This window comes from Anthonomus grandis, chromosome 17, assembly GCF_022605725.1.
Source record: "Anthonomus grandis grandis chromosome 17, icAntGran1.3, whole genome shotgun sequence".
Classification (NCBI taxonomy): Eukaryota; Metazoa; Arthropoda; class Insecta; order Coleoptera; family Curculionidae; genus Anthonomus; species Anthonomus grandis.
The window spans coordinates 3,531,521-3,554,136 of NC_065562.1; the positions used below are offsets into that span (position 1 = coordinate 3,531,521).

General features: G+C 32.6%; 2 protein-coding genes across 10 annotated transcripts in view; both read right to left on the reverse strand.

Annotated features, from left to right (window-relative positions):
• LOC126746393 (patronin) overlaps positions 1-22,616 on the reverse strand; it is a 251,463-nt gene that overhangs the window by 122,447 nt on the left and 106,400 nt on the right. For all 9 annotated transcript variants that reach the window (XM_050454627.1, XM_050454629.1, XM_050454630.1 and 6 more), the window contains one exon: positions 22,427-22,544. In XM_050454627.1, coding sequence (XP_050310584.1) covers positions 22,427-22,544 — 118 coding nt within the window. The remainder of the gene's footprint in view (positions 1-22,426; positions 22,545-22,616) is intronic.
• On the reverse strand, positions 7,833-9,229 carry LOC126746394 (uncharacterized). The gene is made up of 2 exons (XM_050454637.1): positions 8,531-9,229; positions 7,833-8,485 (listed from the first exon to the last, which is right to left on the reverse strand). Exons 1-2 carry the CDS (start codon positions 9,167-9,169, stop codon positions 8,189-8,191), a joined length of 936 nt encoding a protein of 311 aa, XP_050310594.1. The 5' UTR covers positions 9,170-9,229; the 3' UTR covers positions 7,833-8,188.

Here is a 22,616-nt window from a genome sequence, read left to right on the forward strand (position 1 = left end):
ATCTATTGACTTGCAATAGGACACTCCGAACAAACCAAACGTGCCGCGCGCTGTAATAAATTTGTCAGAAGAGAACGAGCAAAACATTTTCGGAGGTTTGTCAATAAATAGAATTACCTCAAAGAGAATATTATCATATTAATTATTAGCCTTTTTATTGTCGATTTTGTGTGGAAACTATACCCAAGATCCGCGTGCTCCCTTTAGGGTCCTCACGGTTTCTTACCTGTCCATAGCATTACCTGCCATGCTCTTAGTCAAACCAGTTAAGTCTCTTGGTAAAGCCAGTTAATTAGTTAAAGTTAAAGCCCTACGAGTACTTATGTGATATTGCATGTCTGTGAAATTGCCATAGGAGTACTGTAAGTACCTTTAACACCAGTCTCCAGTTGCAGTAAGTACGAGTATATTTTTCGTGCACGAGTATACCGATTAAATAAACTATATATTACATTATTATAACCAGTGATGAAATTGCATAGCTAAGCATTGACCAATATACACTGACACCAATTTTGTAACAAAGGTAACACAGATTAAAATCAGACTATGTAGAAACGAGATGTTTCTTTTGATTACCCTTTACCACCAATTTATCAAATCCTTACATGGCGATCCTGCCAGCTGTCTGCAGAGCAGAAATAATAGCATGATGGCGTAATATGTAATTAATAAGCATTTATATGGCACATAACTGATAAAATGGACAGTGCCAAGTCCAAAGAAGAAATTGTTATCAACCAGGCTTCCAATGGAGACGCTCGGAGCCAGAAAACTGAGTGGAAGAATGGTGGGCTTACTTTGACTGAATCTCTTTTGGTATTTCTGGTAGTTGCAATAGTACTGCTAATAGCTTATGTGACAATTAAACGTCTGAGGAGAGGCTTGAGGACTACCATAAGGAGAGAAATTTACAGAAATAAACTGCGGAGATCCAGAGACGAACTGAGGAGAGAAGAAGCTGTCTAACATTTTAGGTTCTCTTTTAGTTATCTACAATAAGAAATGGGTAAAAAAAATTATATGGAAGTTGCTTGTAAATGTATCAAAGGGAAAATTAAAATAATATATGTATGTAATATGGAATTATATAACTAAAATGAATGTATTAAGAAGTATTCAAGTAAGTGATTTTTAGTTAGTATGTACAATAATGTATGGTTAGGTATATTGTCATATTAGGTAGTTCTATTTATTTTGAATTAAAGAGCTAAGTAAAAATTATTAATGGAAAAATAAATAATTCAGAGATATAGTTTCAGAAATTAAAAAAGTATATCAGGAAATTGTAGATTTTGGAAATAACTGTAGTATAGAAAAAACTAACGATTTCAACATGTCGGGTCTTGATCTGAAGGTAGCAACTAGTCTGTTACCCGTTTTAAATGACTCGGAAGACACTACTCTAAAACTAATCGAATCTGCTGAATTTTACGACACAATACTTAATTCTGAAGGTAAATCTATGTTAATTAAATTTATTCTAAAAACACGCCTTTCCAACAGTGCAAAATTAAGGCTCAAATCCAACTACGAGTCAGTGCAGGCTCTTTTAAATGACATTAAATCTCACCTTTTAACTAAAAAGTCAGATATTGCCCTTCAGGCTAAACTTTTTTCGTTAAAACAAAATGAAAAAATCCATCGCAGAATTTGGAAAAGAATTAGAAGACCTATTCGTAGATTTAACTATTTCGCAAGCAAATGGGAATGATAATACATTTAAGACCTTAAGGCCAATAAACGAAAAACTTGCAATTAAGAGATTTGCTAGTGGACTGAGAAATCAGAAACTCACTATTATATTTTCCAGGGATTTTAATTATTTCAAAGATGCAATTCGCTCCGCGCAGGATGAGGATACATCTTTTCAAAATAATCCTCAACAAATTTTCAATTTTTCGCAGAGAGGTAGAGGCAGTTCAAATACAAATTTTTCTGGAAGGTTTAATAGAAATGCAGGCAGGAATCATGGCAATAATCATAATCATAATCGAAATCACAACAATCGAAGTCATAATTTTAACACCTATTACTACAACTAGTTTTCGAGAGGTTATAGAGGTCGTTCATTTATGCGAGGTAATCGAGGTGCTCTAGACGAGGTCACGGAATAAACTGTGCCATTCAAGAAAATGAGGTAGGTCAGGAATCAAGTTCGTCTAATATTTCTGAAGAGCAAACATTTTTTCGTCCCTAGCAAAAATATTAACAGTTGTCAGTATATTTTTACATATGCTGAAAATTATGCAAATAATGTATCATTTAATGTACATAGTAACAAATTAAAATTCCTAATTGACACGGGCGCGTCAATATGTGCTTTAAAATTAAATAGTCTTAATTCAAATATTACCATACATAAAGAAAGAACAGAAATTAACGGCATAGGCGGAAAAGTAAAGTACATAGGATATGTTTTTTTAAATTTAAACGTAGGGGATTTATATTTTAACGAAAAATTTTATGTTTTTGAATCCTTACCTTACCATACGGATGGTTTAATAGGAGAAAATTTCTTAAGAAGATATCAAGGTAAATTGAACTACGAAAATAATACATTAGTTCTTTTTAATAAGGGTAAATCAGTTAGTTTAGGGCTCGGTTCTCGGAATGATAATGTTTTGGTCATACCTCCAAGGTGTGAGACTATACAGTATGTTGATACGGGTTACCAGAGTGAATGTGTTATTTTACCATGCGAAGTAACGCAAGGAGTTTTTACAGCTGGTATAATAGCGGAACCCAATGAGGGTAAAATTCCAGTTAGGATTTTAAATACTCGTGAGAATGAAGTGCATTTGAGAAATTGTGTGCCTAATGTTCAACCATTAAGTGAGTATAATTACTGTCAATTTGCCAATCAAAATATATCAATAAATCGAGTTAAAGTATTGTTTAATAAACTGAATCTTACCTTCTTAAATAAAGAAGAAAAGAAATCAATAGAAGAATTGTGTGCAAAATTTGCTGATATATTTCAGATGCCGGGTGTCAAATTGTCAGTCACTAACATTTTTAAACAGACAATTCAAGTAAACCCTAATATGCAGCCGGTCTATGTAAAACCTTATAGACTTCCTCAATCTTAAAAAGGGGAGATAAATAGGCAAATTACTCAAATGTGCGAGGATGGAATTATTGAAACTGCGCAGAGTGAATGGTCATCGCCTGTTTTACTGGTACCAAAAAAAGATGCGTCAGGTCAAAAACGTTCACGTCTAGTATTAGATTACAGATTTTTAAATAAAAATTTAGTGGATATAAAATGGCCTATTGGGAACGTGGTAGACATTCTAGATTCTTTGGCAGGAGCAGTTTATTTTACACATTTAGACCTAAGTCCAGGATACTATCAGGTAGAGCTAGACGAACAAAGCAGAAAGGTAACTGCATTTACTACTGATCGAGGTCAGTGGCAAATGAAACGGCTGCCTATGGGATTAAAAACAAGTCCGAGTGCTTTTGTACAATTGTAATGGTGGGATTAAATTATGAGAAATGTTTCATTTATTTAGATGATCTCATAGTTTTTGGAAGAAATCTAAAAGAACACAATAAAAACCTCATGGAAGTTTCGCAAGACTTCGCAAAGTAAATCTCAAATTAAAACCGGAAAAATGCAAGTTTTTAAAGAAAGAAGTCCTTTATTTAGGTCATGTTGTAAGCGAAAAAGGGATATCACCGGATACAGATAAAATAAAAGCGTTAAATGAATATCCAGTACCAAAGAATGCAGAAGAGGTCAAACATTTTGTCGCGTTTGCGAATTATTATCGTAAATTTATACCGAAATTTGCAGAGTTGTCAGTTGCACTAAATGAACTATGTAGGAAGTATGCTAGATTTGAATGGATGAATGATTGTGATAAATCTTTTCAGGTTTTAAAAAATGCCCTTATTAGTTATCCAATTTTATAATATCCAGATTTTTAAAAAGAAAACGAATTTATTGTACAAACGGATGCATCTAAATTCGCTATCGGTGCAGTCTTATCAAATAAAAATAATAAACCGGTAGATTACGCTAGCAGGAGTTTAAATAAAGCAGAAATTAATTACCCAACAATACATAAAGAACTTTAAGCAATTTTTTGGGCGGTTATATTTTCGACCCTACTTGTACGGTCGGAGATTTAAAATTATAACTGACCATAAGCCTTTACTATACCTATTTACACTTAATGACCCTTCTAGATTAACAAAATTTCGATTAGGGTTAGAAGAATATGACTTTTATATAGAATACGTCAAAGGCAGCGAAAATGTAACAGCTGATGCATTATCTAGGATAGTTTTAACTAGTGATGAACTTAAAAGTTTGAATGAGCAAACTATGAATGTAATTACTAGGGCGCAAAGAGCGAGAATGGAAAAAGAGTGTGATGAGTTAGGAAATAGAACCTCTACAGATGTTTGGCCTGATCAACCAAATATTGCAGAGATTCTAAAAAAAACCGAATAATTGTGTAGAATTACGACTCACTACGACTTGTGAAATAAAGAAAATGGAAAATATTAGAACAGAAAGGTTAGGGAAATTTTATTATGTACCGTCACAACTTGCTTTGTATTTGGCTGAGAATTCTAGATCAGCGTTGCTGCGAGACGGAATGCTGACAGACTTGGCGAAGCTGAGCAAGAAAATTGATATAAAAGAACTGTCTATTCTTAAAAATGAGAGTAATGCAGATTTTATTAAATATATAAATAAAGAAATAAAAAATTATTCTAATTGGAGGGGCTCCCGAATAAATATTATTAAAGGAATTATTAGAGTGACGGATAAAGACGAAATACGAATAATTTTAAACGATTTCCATTTGCTTCTACTAGTGGTCACGCAGGAGTAAATAGAATGATAAACAATATCAAAAAATTTTATTTTTGGTCAAATATGTATAATGATGTGAAGACTTTTGTTAAAAGATGTGACTCATGTTAGAGACAGAAGCATTCAAATCATTATACCAAAGAGTCGCTGACGATAACTTCTACGGCAAACTCTTCGTTTCAGAAGATATTCTTGGATATTGTTGGACCACTTCCTGTAGACGTAAATGGATATTCGTACATATTAACACTTCAATGTGAGTTAACCAAATTTGTCGAGGCTTATCCTCTTAAAAATAAAGACGCAGTCTCTGTTGCAAAAACATTTGTAGACACATTTGTTTTACGTTTTGGAATTCCCAAGGAAATCGCTACTATGACTGAAACTTGCAAACTTTTAAATGTTAATCAATTACAATCCACAGCTTTACAGCATTACAACCACGAAAGTATTGGTGCCTTAGAAAACACACACAAAGAGTTAGGTGCTTATTTAAGAATTCAAACACAAAGTCATGACGTCACATGGAGTACACGGCTTCCTTACTGGTGTTTTTCTTACAATGCTTCAGTCCATAGTTCAATTAAGTACTCTCCTTTCGAACTTGTTTTTGGTAAACAGTGTCACATCCCAACCAACATTAATTCCAATGTTGAACCTCTTTACAATTTCGAAAACTACCCCCTTGAGTTAAAATATAGGTTGCAAAAGCCTCACGAAGATGCCAGGGAAAATTTAATTAATTCAAAAATACAACGAAAGCAAAATTACGACGAAAAAATGAATCCCATTACATATCATCAGGGAGACTTAATATTAGTGAAAAATGAGGAAGGAAATAAAATTTCATGTCCTTGTTTCTTGGACCCTTATTTAGTAATTAGAGAGGAATCTCCAAATGTGATTCTGAAGGATAATAAAAATATTGTTGTACACAAAAATAGAACTAAAAGATATAATATGGCTTAGTATTAAATAGGTAATTAAGTAAGTACATATTATTATGCTATTATTGGTATTTAAGTTTTATATTATATAAATATCGGTTGTTAATTTTAGAAATAATATTGAATAGATAGTAAGTGTATCCACGGTGTTGCTAGTGTTTTACTTTTATGTTACAGTCTCCAGAAATTTCTATTCGAAGGACGTAAATTTCTTCCAATTGCCCGGGGGAGGTGTAATGTAGAGGTAGAACACCCTCTATATTTAATATAATTATTGTTTTTCGTGCACGAGTATACCGATTAAATAAACTATATATTACATTATTATACCAAGTGATGAAATTGCATAGCTAAGCATTGACCAATATACACTGACACCAATTTTGTAACAAAGGTAACACAGATTAAAATCAGACTATCTAGAAACGAGATGCTTCTTTTGATTACCCTTTACCACCAAGTTATCAAATCCTTACAAAATACTGTCACGAAGTTTATAGTAATAAGGGTTAACCCAGGCAGTATTTTATAAAAAATTTGATATTTGCACCATTAACATTTAACCTCTAATTTTATAATTTACATAAGAAAAAGGTACATTTTAAGCTTTACCTGTGAGTCATGAGGGGCTTGTAATCGTAAATATACGTAAAGAAACCAACTTAAAGAGGTTTCTAGCCGGATAGTACCATAAAAGGTTCGATTTCTTATAGGTTATACCTAGTTCTCCGTTGACTATGTTGTAGTCCCTGGCCTTTATTGTTTTTAGCCATGGTTGTTCTTAGGATTATTATTTATTAGGATTATTATATTATTGTTTCCGATTCTACGCCAAATTTTTAACACAACTTCATGTAACATATGCTATACCTGACTCCACTAGCTTAAAAGATACGATAGTTAAAAAAATCATGGATTCTGAGATCGCGAGCGACCTTATAATCTTAATTTTATACCAAAAAACCCAAGACCTTTTCGATACAATAGTTCAAGACTGCACACCAATTTCAAACCCTACAGTGATAAGAGCATGTGATAAGAAGGGGGGATTTTAACACATGGTATATTTAAATGTATTGTATATAGATAGGTAGAAGTGGAATGATAAAACTATTTCTTAACTATTTTTTGTGAAAGAGTTAAATAAACAATCGCCAATAAATGGTATTTTTTTATGTGTAGCATTAAAAGTAAATGACTACCTTATTACTAAAATTAATTTTAGCTTATTTTGTGTTTATTTGATTGTTACATTTCTTTTAACCTTTTAGTCACAGCAAACTTATGCCAGTTATAAGTTTCCGATAAACTTGAATACACTCCGACAAAACTGGATGGCGCCCACAAGGTAAGCATCTCATTTAAATTACTCATGCCAACTGAGCAGTAGCTCAAAACCTGAAAGCTGCCGTTAGCATACAAAAATAAAGAGGCACACTCTAGCTAGTCGAAAAAATAACAGAAATAAATTCGCCTCTTTTATGACAAGATCATAGAGCAAGACGTTCCAAGAGTGTTGCCCATCTGACCTCATGGATGTGACCAGAAACATTTCATGGATTGACAGACCAAGCTGAACATAGAATAGCGCTATGCTGTGCAGATTTATTGTTTTTCTAATAGTTAATTCAAAAAAAAAAATTAAAATGACTTTAAAATAAATCCAACAAAGTTGCTGGCATAAACCAAGGGTGCAGCTAGTAATATACCCTGGGAAACCTACGTTGATATTTTTGGTGGGAATTCAAAAGCCTGTAGGAAACGTTATATGATAAAAGGCAGACAGGCTAACTAGCGGTGCCTACCCAAAAACAAACCTAAACATTGCATATAACAAACCGCAAAATTTACAATCTTTATCAAGAAAAACTATCAGATTTTATCCAAGAGAAAGCGTTGATATCGACCCTTACAAAAGAATTAAAAGATCCCTGTATTAGCCGGCTTCCGTCCAGGATGGGGAAGATCAAAACTAATTGCTTCGATTTGAACTGTATTAATACCATATTTTATTTAAAAACAAACAGGAACACAACCATCATGATTGAAGAGCCGCGAGCGCCGTGAATCCCCTGCCGCCGATCGTCACATAATAATTCGGTCTCTCGGCCTCTTGCCCAGTCGGATTATGGCGTTGTTGCCGAATACAAAAATAAATACGTAATTATATGAATAACGCTTAACATAAACCGCCCCTCTTGAAAGACTAGGCTTTCAATATAATACAAATTCTTAAAGACAATATTGTCAAACTAACAAGATATTTCTTAATATAAAGATAGAAATAGGTACGCAACTAACTAATCTTAAAGTACCGAAAAATAAAATTATATATATATATATATATATGTTAATATTAAACACTACGGTTCTTTAAGAAACCAATAAAGTTCAAAACACGCTGTCGTCACTCGTCTGTCTCTACTGGCCGCACCTCTGATTCGATAGGGAGTAGAGCCAATTTGTTGACAGCACGCTTTAGGGTCCCACTCTTGGTCCGTACAGTTACAACCCTTATGATTCCATCCTTGCCAGGGTGAGTAATGACAACTCGTCCCAGAGGCCAGCACGTACTGGGAACGTTTTCTTCCTTCAGAATAACCATGGAACCAACATGAATGTTTGGATTGGCGTCCTCTACATTCCATTTGGTCCTTACTTGAAGCAAGTGTAGATATTCTTTGCTCCAGCGAGCCCAGAAATGCTGCTTCATTAGTTGGATGTGCGAATAACGTTTTACATAGTTCACCTTGTCGGCCTTGAGGTCCCTTTCAGGAATGGCTGTTAACTGTTGTCCGATTAGGAAATGCCCAGGTGTCAGTGCTTCAAGGTCGCAGGGATCGGAAGAGATAGGAGTTAGGGGACGGGAATTTAGAATTGCCTCGATTTGTATCGCAAATATATAAAATTCCTCGTAATCTAAATGTATGCCGCCCAATACACGCTTTATATGATGTTTGCACGATTTTACTGCAGCTTCATGCAAACCTCCAAAATGAGGTGATCGAGGTGGCAGAAAATGCCATGTGATTTTAAAAAACCCAAGATAATCTTTGAAAGAGCTCGATTCCACCAATTTTCGAATGGCTACTAGTTCATTGTTTGCTCCCACGAAATTGGTAGCGTTGTCTGAATAAATATTATCGCAAATGCCTCTTCTTGATACAAAACGCTTTAAAACGCTCAAAAAACCATTACTAGTTAAGTCAGAAATTACTTCAATGTGGACCGCCTTAACGGCTGAACAGACAAAAATGCATATATATGCCTTAATAATTTTGTTTGTCTTCGTTTTACTCGCCTTTATTTCAAAAGGCCCGGCATAATCTACGAATACTGACGAAAATATACGCGATGGTGTTACTCTATTCGAAGGCAATTCGCCCATTTTCGGAAATACACTTTTATGAGGACGGACTTTAAAGCAAACTAAGCAGTTACGAATTTGGGATCGCACTGCACTTTTACCACCGATCGGCCAATATTTCTGCCTAATATGGGATAATGTGCATTGTGCACCAGAATGAAACGTCCGTAAATGCTCAAAGTCTATTATTAAATTCGTGAATGGATGTTTGCTAGGTAAAACTATGGGATGTTTGACATCAAAATTTAACCTGGAATTTTTTAATCGTCCGCCGAGTCTAATAACACCTCGACTATCCAGAAAGGGAGACAGTATCCTTAATTTACTTTTCGAATGCACTTTGTTTTTAGTTTTTAAATTAAGTATTTCACCCTCAAAACAATCGTTTTGTACTAAAATTACAAGTGCTGTCTCGCTTCTTTCAATTTCTAATAAAGCAAGAAACCCATGCTTCCTTTGTGTAGCCAAAACTTTACAGTTTTCGCAAAAACGAAAGCAATAGGCGACGGTACGGATCAATTTCTTTAAATTTGAAAATCGAGAAAAAATCTCAAAATTCTTGGATTTGGTTACTTGGACGTGTAAAGATGTAATTCTAACTTCGGGAATTTCTTTCTTCGAGCCAATAAAATTCTTAATGTTTGAATTTGATGGCCATTCAATTTGATTTCGAAAAAACGCGGGCCCATGTAACCAGAGATCCGAATGAATTAGATTTTTAAGATTCGAGCCACGTGATATAATATCAGCTGGATTGTGCTCTGAAGCAATGTAATTCCAATCTATGATATTCGAATTTTGTTGGATTTCTGCGACACGGTTGGCAATAAATGTTTTCCAAGTTTTAGGTTCTTTGGAAATCCAGTTTAGAACTATTGTAGAGTCCGTCCAGAGATAAATTCGCGAAAAATCGATGTTTAAAGCCTTAAGGCATTTTACGAACAATCTAGTTAAAATTAATGCTCCCAATAACTCGAGCCTAGGAAGGGTTTGGCATTTTATTGGACTGACTCTTGACTTAGCGCAAAGTAAATTGCTTTGAATGTTACCATCTGAGGCTATGGATCTGATGTATATGCAGCATGCATAAGCGCATTCGCTGGCATCTGAAAACCAATGGATTTCGATTATTTTTGGACACTTAACGAGAACGTGACGAGGAATCTGCATTAAACCTACTTGGCAAATTTCATCTTTTAAATTCAACCATTCCCCAGTTATTTCGTCTGGCAAATCGTCATCCCAGTTAATTTGCAATCTCCACAATTTTTGTATAAGGAGTTTAGCCCGGATTGACAAAGGACCTAAGATGCCCAATGGGTCGAAGATTTTTGCTATAAAGGACAAAATGGATCTTTTTGTGAAACTTTGATTTAAAGGGATAGTTTGAGAATTATATTGAAGAGTGTCTGCCTTTGGCATCCAAGAAACACCCAAGGTTTTAATGCTAGAGTCATTCGTAATAAGATATTCTTCCTTTGAGTTTCGATCGATGTTTTCAAGAATTCTGGGATCATTTGATTGGAACTTTCGCAGTTGGAATCCATATTGTGATAGAATATTGCAAATATTTTCCCGAATTTTATTTAGGGACTCAAAATCAGAGGAACCCGTAAGAAGGTCATCGACAAAGAAATCGGACCTAATAATTTCACTTTCAAGCGGCCATAGCTTTAAGTTATCCATAGCCACTTGCTTTAGGCAACGGGTGGACAAGAAAGACGCCGAAGAAGTACCATACGTCACAGTGTTTAATTGAAAATGTTTGACGTTTTCGTCCTGAGAGTCTCGCCAAACAATCCTCTGTAGATTTCGTTCATTTTGATCTATAAGTATTTGTCGGTACATTTTCGCTAAGTCACCGATTAAAACCACATTATGCTTCCTAAACCGGATTAAAATGCTAAATAGATCATCTTGAATTGTTGGACCAACTTTTAGCACATTATTCAAAGACAAATTCGTGGAAGTTTTACACGCCCCGTCAAAAACGACCCTTAACTTGGTCGTGGTACTTTCAGCCTTCTCAACGGGATGATGTGGGATATAATAAATAGGAGTATTCGAGGGATAATCGCGAGGTATTTTAGTCATATGGCCTAGACTTTGATATTCAAGCATAAATTCTTTATAAAGTTTTTCGAGATTGGGATTTTTTGATAATCGTCTTTCGATGCCATATAAACGATTGAGTGCAGTTTCCTCGGAACTACCGAGGTTTTTAAAATTTTCTTTTAGAGGACGTTTTACTACGAATTTACCGCTTCTATCGCGTGTCGTATGTCTGGTAAAGTGATTTTCGCATTCGATTTCTTCCTTAGTAAGCGAGGCCTGGGGAAGTGGATTAATTTCCTCTATTTTCCAGAATTTTTCGAGAGTCTCAGAAAGAAAACATTGTGAAATGTGACAGTCAGATTTTATGTTGTGAAAGGGTATTGGCCCTGCTATAACCCAGCCCAATAAGGTTTTTTGTAAAACGGGAAGATTTTTACCGAGTCGAACCTGTTCTGAGCAAATTAGATTGAAAAATATTTCACAACCAATAAGCATGTCGATCTCTGAAGGGATATTAAAATCTGGGTCTGCCATTAAGAATTCCAAAGGAATTTTTAGCGCGGAAGTATCGAAGTTTGTTTGTGGAGTAAGGCCAGAGATTGAGGATAAAACTAAACATGTAAGCTTAGTTCTATAGCTGGTTTGTCGAGACAAAATTTCAATTTCTACACGTTCCGAGATATCAGTTTTTATTTGATTAATTCCCATTACAGGTACGTTCACCTTCGTTGGTTCTATGTCTAATTTATTTAGAAAATTAGTCGTAACAAAATTGGATTGTGATCCACTATCGAGGAGAACTTTACACGGTATCGGTTTACGATTTTTGCTAAGTACGTTAACTATAGCAGTCGATAATAAAATAAACGATTTTTTTATATTTTGACAAGTATTCGCGACCACCGATGTATTTTCCAATTCCGTGTTTTCATTTGAGTCGGGTGACTCTGATGCGAGATTTGTTGAGCTAGTTTTAACAGTCGTGTTGCTACGATGTAACAAAGTCGCGTGTTTCGATTTACAAATTTTACAACCACTTGAGCGGCATTCTTGCCTTTGATGGCCGTAACGTAAACAATTGGTGCACAAGCGCATCTTATTTGCTTGACTAAAACGATCCGAGATTGATAATTGCTTAAATTTATCGCAAAAATATATGAAATGTGCCTCCTTACAATAAGGACACCGTGGCGTATATACTTGTGCGCCATGTTGTGCGCTTGCAGTTGCGTTCGAGATAGCCACAAACGTTTTTGATTCGCGAGATCTGTTTGAAACTAAAGATTTTACATTCAAAGTTTCCAAAATATGACAACGTTGCGAAAGAAATTTATTGAAATCATCAATGGTCGGAGAAACGATATCTTTACAATAAATCTCCCATTCACGTTTACTGGTATGATCAAGTTTGGCAACTAAAATGTAAATTAGAATCGTATGCCATTCTTTTACGTGTTCTCCCATTGATTCAAGAGAACGATAATTTTTTAAAAAAGTATCAAAAAGATTTCGTAATTGGGAGTGCGATTCTTTTGAAATGGGCACGATTTCCATTATTTCTCTTAAATGGCAGTTTACAATTATTTTTCGATTGTTATAACGATTTTCTAATAAGTCCCAAGCAATTTTGTAGTTTTCCTCTGTCGCGTTCAAGGAAGCAATTAACCTCTTTGGTTCACCAATTAAAGCCTCTTCCAAATGACAAAATTTAGCAACGTTCGGAATATTACTATTATGCACAATGGCCTTAAACATGTCACTAAACCTTTGCCATTCTGAATAATTGCCTGAAAACTGTGGGATCTTTAAGGATGAGAGATGAGACGCGATATTTGGCAACGCTGCTGACACCTGTCTCGAAGTAGAAACATTTTCGTTCCCGCTACTAGTGCCCGGAGCGTTGTTGTCTGACAAATCAACAAGCAACGTTTGACTAGGTTTCTCGCGTAAATTAATTATTTGTTCGGCTTGGCTGATTGCGTTATAATACCGTTCTTCAAACGATTCGCGTTCGTTTTCATTAAAATTGTCAGGAAAATCGCTTAGGATAAGGTTTTCAAATTCGGTTTGCATATTTCGGAATTTTTCCAATAGAGAACTCACGTCTTTTAGTCGAGTTTTTAAAATATTAAATTTATTTTCGTCATATTTCGTTAAAAAAGTACAAAATCGAGTAAGTTCGCTTTTTAGATTAGCGCGCGCGTTTTTAAGCCTTTTTAAATCATATTCCGGATTTAAATCGACTTGAGAGTCCGTGTCTTCGTGATCTGACATTTTGAATTCTATTCGAGCTTCAAAACAAAAACGAGTTAAACGAGTACCAAAAGGTAAATAGAAACGAGTTACTACGTTATACAAATGGGACGAGAAAACATTAATGTTGCAAAAATATTTAATTCTTATTTTCGTGGGTGTAAACGTAGTCAAATGCCAATCGAGATTCGTGGAGATTATGCAATAAATGGAAATAAAATAAAGCACTAAATTAGCTTAATTTTTCAAAATTCGAGAAAACAATTACCCTCAATCTGATTGCCTATTGCTGTTGTATGATTTAAGTAGAAAATACGTGCAAAATGACATGAAACGTGTTAAAAAAAAAAACGAGTATCGATATCGATATTTCACTAATACAGTACAACAACCAAAATATCTTAAACGTGATCGAGACAATCTTCAATTCCCAGTAACGAGATAGGAATTATCGATATAGGCAATTGATTGAAGGATTGATTATGGACAAATTGGAAAGGACTAACCTTGAAGTTCAACGATGCTTTCACTCCTGCTGGCTTCCATCGGGCGATGAAGGACCATAATATGTATTAGCCGGCTTCCGTCCAGGATGGGGAAGATCAAAACTAATTGCTTCGATTTGAACTGTATTAATACCATATTTTATTTAAAAACAAACAGGAACAAAACCATCATGATTGAAGAGCCGCGAGCGCCGTGAATCCCCTGCCGCCGATCGTCACATAATAATTCGGTCTCTCGGCCTCTTGCCCTCTTGCCCAGTCGGATTATGGCGTTGTTGCCGAATACAAAAATAAATACGTAATTATATGAATAACACTTAACAATCCCCTTAGGTGATTCAATAAGAACATAAGAGCGTGGCTGTATAGAAAGGATTGTCAGACTATTGGATTCGAGTAAAATATTTTAATTGTTAGTAGGAAAGCGCTTTCAATCCCTAGAGGTGCTGACATCATTGTCAACGTTTCTTCTGTCAAGATCTCAAAGACATACAGACACGATCAGAAATACTTAAAATGAAAATTAAAAAAACCCAAGTGGAGGACAAAATCAGACAGGCCATCCCTCAGGATACTCAGTATACACGTCCATCAATTGCTTTTTATAAATAATATTTTCTCAAACTTGAGAAAATGATATTATATAAAAATCTATAGGATGTCTTAAAACTCAGTCCAAACTAAAGGAGTCCTATTCCTTGCCGTTTTCGAGGAATTTTTATTTGTGTGATTTTTACAAACAGTCTTGTTTTTATTACAAAAAAAATATTTTTAATATTTCTCTTTAGAAATCAGTAGCAGTTTCATTTTTTTCTTATTTAAAGTACGTTTGAAAATATCTCTCGATTTCATTTTATTTTGATATTTGCAGCGGAACTTTAACTGGATAGACAAGAAAAAACCTCGCTAACCTCTATGCCATTCAGCATCGTTCGGCTTTAGACATTCTTATACTATCCATTTCATAGCTGACAATCTCAATTACGGTCATTTGACATTATCGATCTTTTAAGTTAAGTAGGCTTTGTTATTGTTGCTGCTTTCATCTTATTTTTTACGAAGGGAAAAGATTGCTTATAGTTTTATTATTGGTTTTTGAAGTATATAATTTTCTTACAAAAGGTATCAATAAGACGGCGGATTTTATGATGGATCCTCCTGAAATTTTACTGTATTCCTTTCCCAGTGTGCATTTATTATAGTTTAATATCTTTTCTTTTTTTGTTATTTAAATATATTTTCTATTTTAATTTTAGTATTAAAATATAAATTTAATATAATATTATTAATTTCTTTGATTTTGCCTTAGAAATGGAAGAGGAAGAACAAACAATTGAATTAAAAATAGAAAGATTATATATAGACTATTTCTAAAATTTGTATAGAGTAACAAAACCCATTTTATTCCTTTTAGTGGAGCCATTCGGAATTTCCCAATTTTAAGGCGTACATAAGCGTGTATAAACTATATGACCTTATAAATTTAATGAATTGAATAAAATTTTAGACCTGAAAAAACTATTAACAAGTTAAGAGACTTAGAACATTGAAAGGCTAGAATTAGTAAACAACAACTTTTGTTTGAGTCCAACATGTGCACAGGGGCAAGAGGGGTGTGTTGTTTACAAACATATTTGCCGATTATCTGTTGTCAAGTCGACGCGAATTTCCAACGGAGGAAATTTTTTGCTATATTTTAACAACCATTATAACGTTAATTTAACTTACTTGTGTTGTATTTTATAGGAAAATTTGAATTAAAAAATATAAATACTACAATTAACCTATTTTAAGAATAAATATAATATCCTTAAGCAAAAAAAAAAACAAAATTATTAACATTCTTATCCCTAAAACCGTTTCTAAAAAATTTGAAGCGACAACACCGGAACTTAAGCGCCTGAGCCATACGCATAGTGTCATCTGTCAAACGGCTTTTTGTTTACGTTCGGGATTCGTGTATTTTCTTTAATTTTTTGGTTTCAAAAGGAAAAAGGCCACATTTTAGTGTTTTTTTAAATTGCCAGGATGGCAAAAACTTGTGTCGTTTGTGCCGCATCATGATAAAAAGGTGATTCAAGCCGATCTTTTCACAAGTAAGTACCGATACTTTCATAACATCACATCATGGGGTAACCATCATCATAAACGTAGAATAGGGGATTTTATAGATATAAACCTAATAAAAACTTGAATGTGAAAGTGTGTGTAAAATACCAAAATATTTATATTTTTAAATCTAGATATATTTTTGAACCTATTCATCTATCAATAGGCTATAAAAAATATAAAACTAGAATTTTGTCCCTGGTTTTATTGCAAGATTTTATGTTTTTTTTGTTGTTTTGGCATAAAGATGGCATAATACCCATATACCTATCTATATATAGTTATGTTTTTTAATATAGACATTAGGTAGATAGATGAAATTACTAATTTTTTATTGCCTTTAAAGAATTTTGTAATTTATTTAGATTTGATATCTATGTATAGTTAATTTTGTCTTTCCCTAAAATTTGGTCGATAATTTTTTTTTGTTTTACCATATTGCAACTTATAATAATATATATAGTAATTGGCACCACATATTAATTTATTACTGTAATTTTTTTGCTTTTTGATTAAATATCAAATACTTATTATAAATTGCCTAATATATGCCCAAAGAGAACAATGGATTTCATTAATCGAAATCAACACAATTAAAAAGAATATATTTGTTCAGATCATATCCTTAGAAGTGATTTATTATATAAGGAAGATAATATTATCAGTAGCCAGACTTTATTACAAAAATCAGCTCTACCTTAAAGGTAATTTTTTTTAAATATATTTTTCTAGTATAAAAAAATCGTCACAAAAAGTATTAGTGTTACTCATATAAGCTTTATTTATACCTAATACTTATGAAATTAGGTATGTGTGTAAAACTATTTTTTTACTAGGATTTCTGATGCACTGGTTAAAAACACAGCAGCCGATAATTCAGTTAATTTACCAAGTGATTTACCCTTCAAAGCTGCAAGGGTAGTTTTCCTGAAGAGTGCAAAAACTTCTTTAGCTTCCAAAATGGTATATAGTACAAACAGTGAAGCTAATATAGACAAGTATGGATAATTAAAATAAATTAATATTCTTGATACACCAAATTTTGTATAATTACAGATCTGATCATTCATCATCAACAATAACTGCATCTGCGATTAATAGTTACTGTGGGGTCTAGGGCAACAATTACTATTTCCCATCCAATCCGTTTTTGTTTAACTGCTACACATTCCCTGACTCTGCCAAGGAAAAGGTAAAAATACACTCAAAATAGACATCATTATAGCACATTTAAAAATTATTGTTCAATTCTTTCTCTAAGTACAAATAAGACTTTTATGCCATGTATCATCTTATTCTATATATCTTATTTAAAAGTGATATAGTATTTTATTGTGTTATATTTGTAATTAAATGCAATTAATCAAATGTATGATATTTCAAACATTCTTTATAATAACATACATTTTATTGATCAATTGGATTATCATAATACATTTTTTTAATTTTTTCTTTTTAATATTGGTAATACTATATTTTTATATATATTACTCTAGGGTAAAATGAAAATGATATCCTGAGGACTTTTTAAAAGCTAAATCACTTGTCACCAAATTATGGAAAAAAAAGAACAAAAAATTAAAATTCGAAGATTGCAACAAACAAATTTGCGCCAAAGAAATTGAATTAGATGTCTCAAGTTATTATTAAAATACCTAAGAAATAATAACATGATTTTCGAAAAAGCCCAACATATTACATATTTTATTTGACTTGTAAAAGTACTTGTTTGTATATTACTACTAATAAACTATCTAATCTAATCTATTGTACATAGTCTTTTTTCTTAGGTAAGCTTTGTTTTTTAGTATAAATTAATCTGATATAATAATTGGTATTAGGTATTATATAGGTCACTGTTAAATGTCTCAAAACCATTGTACAGGCTAAATAATACTCATAATAAAAATCTTATAACCTATAAAAAACCTGCAACTCCTTCACAATTTAAACATCCTTGTAGTTTTAACTCTTTCCGCTGAAGCAATACTGTCCCTTTGAAAAAGTCAGCACCATAGAAGTATATATTATGTGATTTAAAGTAAGTGATGTAAAACTGAGTTTTGTCCAATATAACAATAATAAAATTTTGCAAAATGTTAAAAATTTGTGTCTTAAAACATGATTTATTAAGAAATCTATAATATTATATTAATAAAATATTTTATTTCCATAAAAATGCTTTGACAAAAATGCTGCCTTTTATTAGGACCTTCCTTTAACGAAGTCCGTTAAAAAAAACACATAAATAGCTCATAAATGGTAATATTACTTATACTTAAACTCTATAATAATTAATAAAAATTTATCAGGTAAATATTTGTTGACGACGTCACTGGTAGAGAGTGCTTGTATCGGTGGCGTCAACAATGCGTTCGAGCGGCGTTGCGATGCCATTAACGTTTTCTCGTTTCTTCGTACTTTATTTTCATATTTCACGTATATTGACTTCGATATAGAGTATCTTATCAAATTTATTTTTAAAAAATGCTTGATATTTTATTAAAGGGGAGCAGTAGTATTGTTTTAAGTTTTCGGAAAAAACTGAAAATTTTTATGATATTATAAAGTGATTTTTGCCATTTCTCTATAAGCATTTGGCATCATTGTATCAGAGATGTTGCAAGCAAACAAACCTGCCCATAGTTCCACGGCATGCTACTTCTAGCCTTTCAATGTTCTAAGTTAAGAGAATTTGTTGATTCTTAAATCTGGTATAAAAACGTCCCATCCCCACAAGAAAGATAAATATTTCTTTTTTTTTAATGTATTAAAAAGAGACGAAAGTAATAGGAAAACCATACAACCTCTTTCTATATTTTAACCCGAACTCTACCCGATTAAAAGCAATTGAGATCAGGAGTAAGATTAGACATTTTTTCTATATTAGAAATTAATTTTCTTTCTATCGAGTTTTCGACTTATAGAGTTTCGTTCGCAGGTTTTTAAAGATTGGCAATAATTTAAAGTATCAAAAAATTAACGCCTTTTGATCCAAAGGTCTACATTTTGCGCTGATCTATTTGCTCGGAAATGGTGATGGATACAAGAACTTTTTTTAATCCAAACCTATCTCCATTATCTTTTAGTTTACACCATGACTTATGTAGAAATGCCCTGTTTAAAATATATTTTTGTTTTTGGCCCCTATTTTTTTTTTAATTATTATTCCTGCATTTATTGTAATAGAGTCTTAATTAAACATATCTTAATCTTTTGACATATACCTAGGACGCTCTTCTAAATACAAGCGGATAAAAAAACTAATCTTAAAAATTGAAAACATGCAATGAACTTATTGGAACAGAAACTTTATACTATCCTCTATCACAAAGATCTGTATGTGTGTATGAATGTATACATTTTTACATACCACTTTTGGTTAAATCTACAAATTTTATTTCAAATGTACGTATAACAAGGCATTCAAAATGTTATGAAATTAAAATATTCGAAAAATAAAGCCGAAAGTTAAATCTTACCAAATTAGTCAGCTGTAAAAATTAAAATCTTTATTACTGACAACTTCTATAAAAATCTAAGCAAATATGCAATTCGACCAATAATAATAATAAATAAATACCCGACGACAAACTAAGTTCTGGAATTTTGGAACTACAGAGACTTCATTACAAGAAAAAGTTATCGTCAGTGAACTACGGAGATCTCTTTTAGAACTTGCAGGCTTTAAATATTAATTAAATATAATTACCCGAATTTTTTAAGAGGACAACCAAAAATTATATTCAAATCTTCAAGTTTTTAAGTATGAGTTTTATGTTTACCGTTTAAGAAATTGAACTTCGTAATCGTAAATGCAGGGAGTTGCATAGAAAAATAAATCACGAAAAGTATACTGTTAAAAACTATACTTATTAAGCCATGTTAATCAAAATGACAAATTAACAATGGAAAAAGTTATACAATCTAAGCTTGGTTCAACAAAAAATATTTCTTCTTTGACTTTTATCTGCTAGTGATAAGGATAATGCTTTGAAATACTTTGTGCGTATTTTTTCTAGGAAAAGTGTGAGTTCAGTTAATCTTGCACATAATTCCCTGGCGGATCAGACTGAACTATTACACATTCCCAGAGGTGATATATCAGAGAAATTTAAATGTAGTTTTACAAAGAGTGACAGTAGTTTACTTAAGTTGACAGTGGACTGTATTAGTCTATTTTAAATGTGATTTTTAATATAAGTTGAAATAACTGTTGTTTACTTAATAACTGAAAAAAACCTACTGAAATTTCATTACACCAATTTTGCAAAAAATCTAAAACACTAAGTTATCGACTAATTATTATTAGTTCTGTAGGTTTAATTTTAGAAAATAATATGTAACGAAATAATTCATCAATCAAGCTGTTTTCATTGTAAATAGTATGGTTTCCGTTCTTCATGCTATAATAATATACAGTAGTGGCCAAAAGTAGATAGACAAAGTATTATTTTCATATAATTGTTTAAAGATTTACCCACAGGTCCCCTAGATTTTAAATTATTGTTATTTGTAAGGCGGTCTATAAAAAGATACCAATAAATTTCAGTTAAATATTTTGCTTGCTATCGGATAAAGCAATAATATAAATATAGCTGGTCAAAAGTAGATAAAATAAAATTAGTATACTATTGCTTCTCTTTAACTCAAGGTGCAACATGCCATGCGGAATTAGATTCTCTCTTGATTTAAGACAACGCATTATTAATGCATATCGCGCGGGTGATCGTCAAATTGATATTGCTCGTAGATTTGATGTTAAAAGAAAAGCTGTTTGGGCAATTATCAAAAGATATGAAAGGACAGGATCATTAGAGCCAAAAAATAAATCTGGTCGACCAAAAAAAATCGACATTAGAGCTGTACGCAAATTAAAACAAATTAGCCAGAATAACCCTTTCATGACTTCTCGTCAAATTCAGATAGAATTACAGGCTCTAGGGATTTGTAATGTGTCCTCAAGGACCGTAAGACGAAGGTTGGTAGAAGAGAATCTATTTGCACGTAGGCCAGCAAAAAAACCATTGCTTTAAAAAAAGAATCACTTAGCCCGATTGGAATTTGCCCGTCAGCATATACACTGGACAAAGCATGAATGGAAACGTCTTTGCTGGAGCGACGAATCGAAGTTTAATTTGTTTAGTTCCGATGGAATTCAATATGTTAGACGTCCTTCTGGCCAGCAATTGAATCCCAAGTACACAAAACCCACAGTTAAGCATGGAGGTGGATCAGTGATGGTTTGGGGTTGCTTCTCAGGTTATGGAATGGGCCCGTTACATCGCATAGAGGTCATAATGGACAGGTTTATGTACAGGGATATTCTCAGAGATGTTATGTTGCCCTATGTCGAAGACAATTTACCATCGAGATTCCAATTACAGCCAGATAATGACCCGAATCATTCCTCCAAAATTATGAAGCAATTTTTCAAAGAAGAAAAAATATCAGTTTTAAAATGTCCATCCCAGTCACCCAATCTTAATCCCATCGAAAATTTATGGGAAATTGTAGATCGTGATATTAGGGATACAAACTATTCAAATAAAGGTGAATTATTCGAACGGTTGCAACAGAAATGGAAAAATATTGGTTTTAAACTCATAGACAATCTTATTCAATCAATGCCACGTAGATGTCAGGTTGTAATAGAAAATAATGGGTATTTTACAAAATACTAATATTGTAGATGGTTTAGTTTGTAATAAAAAAAATACTTTAAAAAAAAGAGTATTGGTTATTTTTTAAATTTGTCTATCTACTTTTGTCCAGCGTATATTTAGTTATTTCTTATTATTTACTAAATTAGGTGTTTCTAAAGAATGTTTATTATTAAAAAAAAATGTGAATTATTTTTATACATGTTTATGTTGCCCATAATATACTTAAATATCTTTATTATAGAATTTTTATTTCCTTTGATTTTTTTTAAAATCATTTGTCTATCTACTTTTGGCCATTACTGTATGTCAGTCACTGGAGAACCTAGTTCCTTTTGATAAAAATTAATAGGCTGCGTAGTATTTTAAGTAACTCTGCCTAATATTGACAAAATAATATAAAGCTTACTCCTAATTAGTTCTTATAAAATTAATATTTAAAGCAAGATCCCATTTGGGTTTATATGATAATTTTCCATTTAATCCATTTTCCACTTAACTTTTCCTCGTCTACTGACGATAAGTTTTAAACGTATGTAATTTTTTTAACTACTTTAAAAACTACATTCGATACTTTTGTCATGGCTATTACTATTATTATTGATATTAACTATGGACATTTTCTAAAAAAAAATCATCTGATTCGTACAAATATTTACAAAAACTAAAATGTTAAAGAATTCATAAAATACCTTAGATACAGCCTGCAAAAACGCAGCCTTTCCCACTTTTTGGCGTTGCTTATTCATGGCCACTTCCATTCTACGTTTTTCACTTTCTATATGCCTACGTTTTTCTTCTAATTTTAACCTAAAAAAATAATAGAAATTAAATGTTAAATAATTATTATACATATACAGGTTATTTCAAACATGAGAGATG

Coding starts and splice junctions, on each gene's coding strand:
- LOC126746394 (XM_050454637.1), bottom strand. CDS start 9,169: ATGGGCGAATTGCCTTCGAATAGAGTAACACCATCGCGTATATTTTCG. Junction 8,486..8,530: donor GGGACCTCAAGGCCGACAAG/GTGAACTATGTA, acceptor CTAATGAAGCAG/CATTTCTGGGCTCGCTGGAG.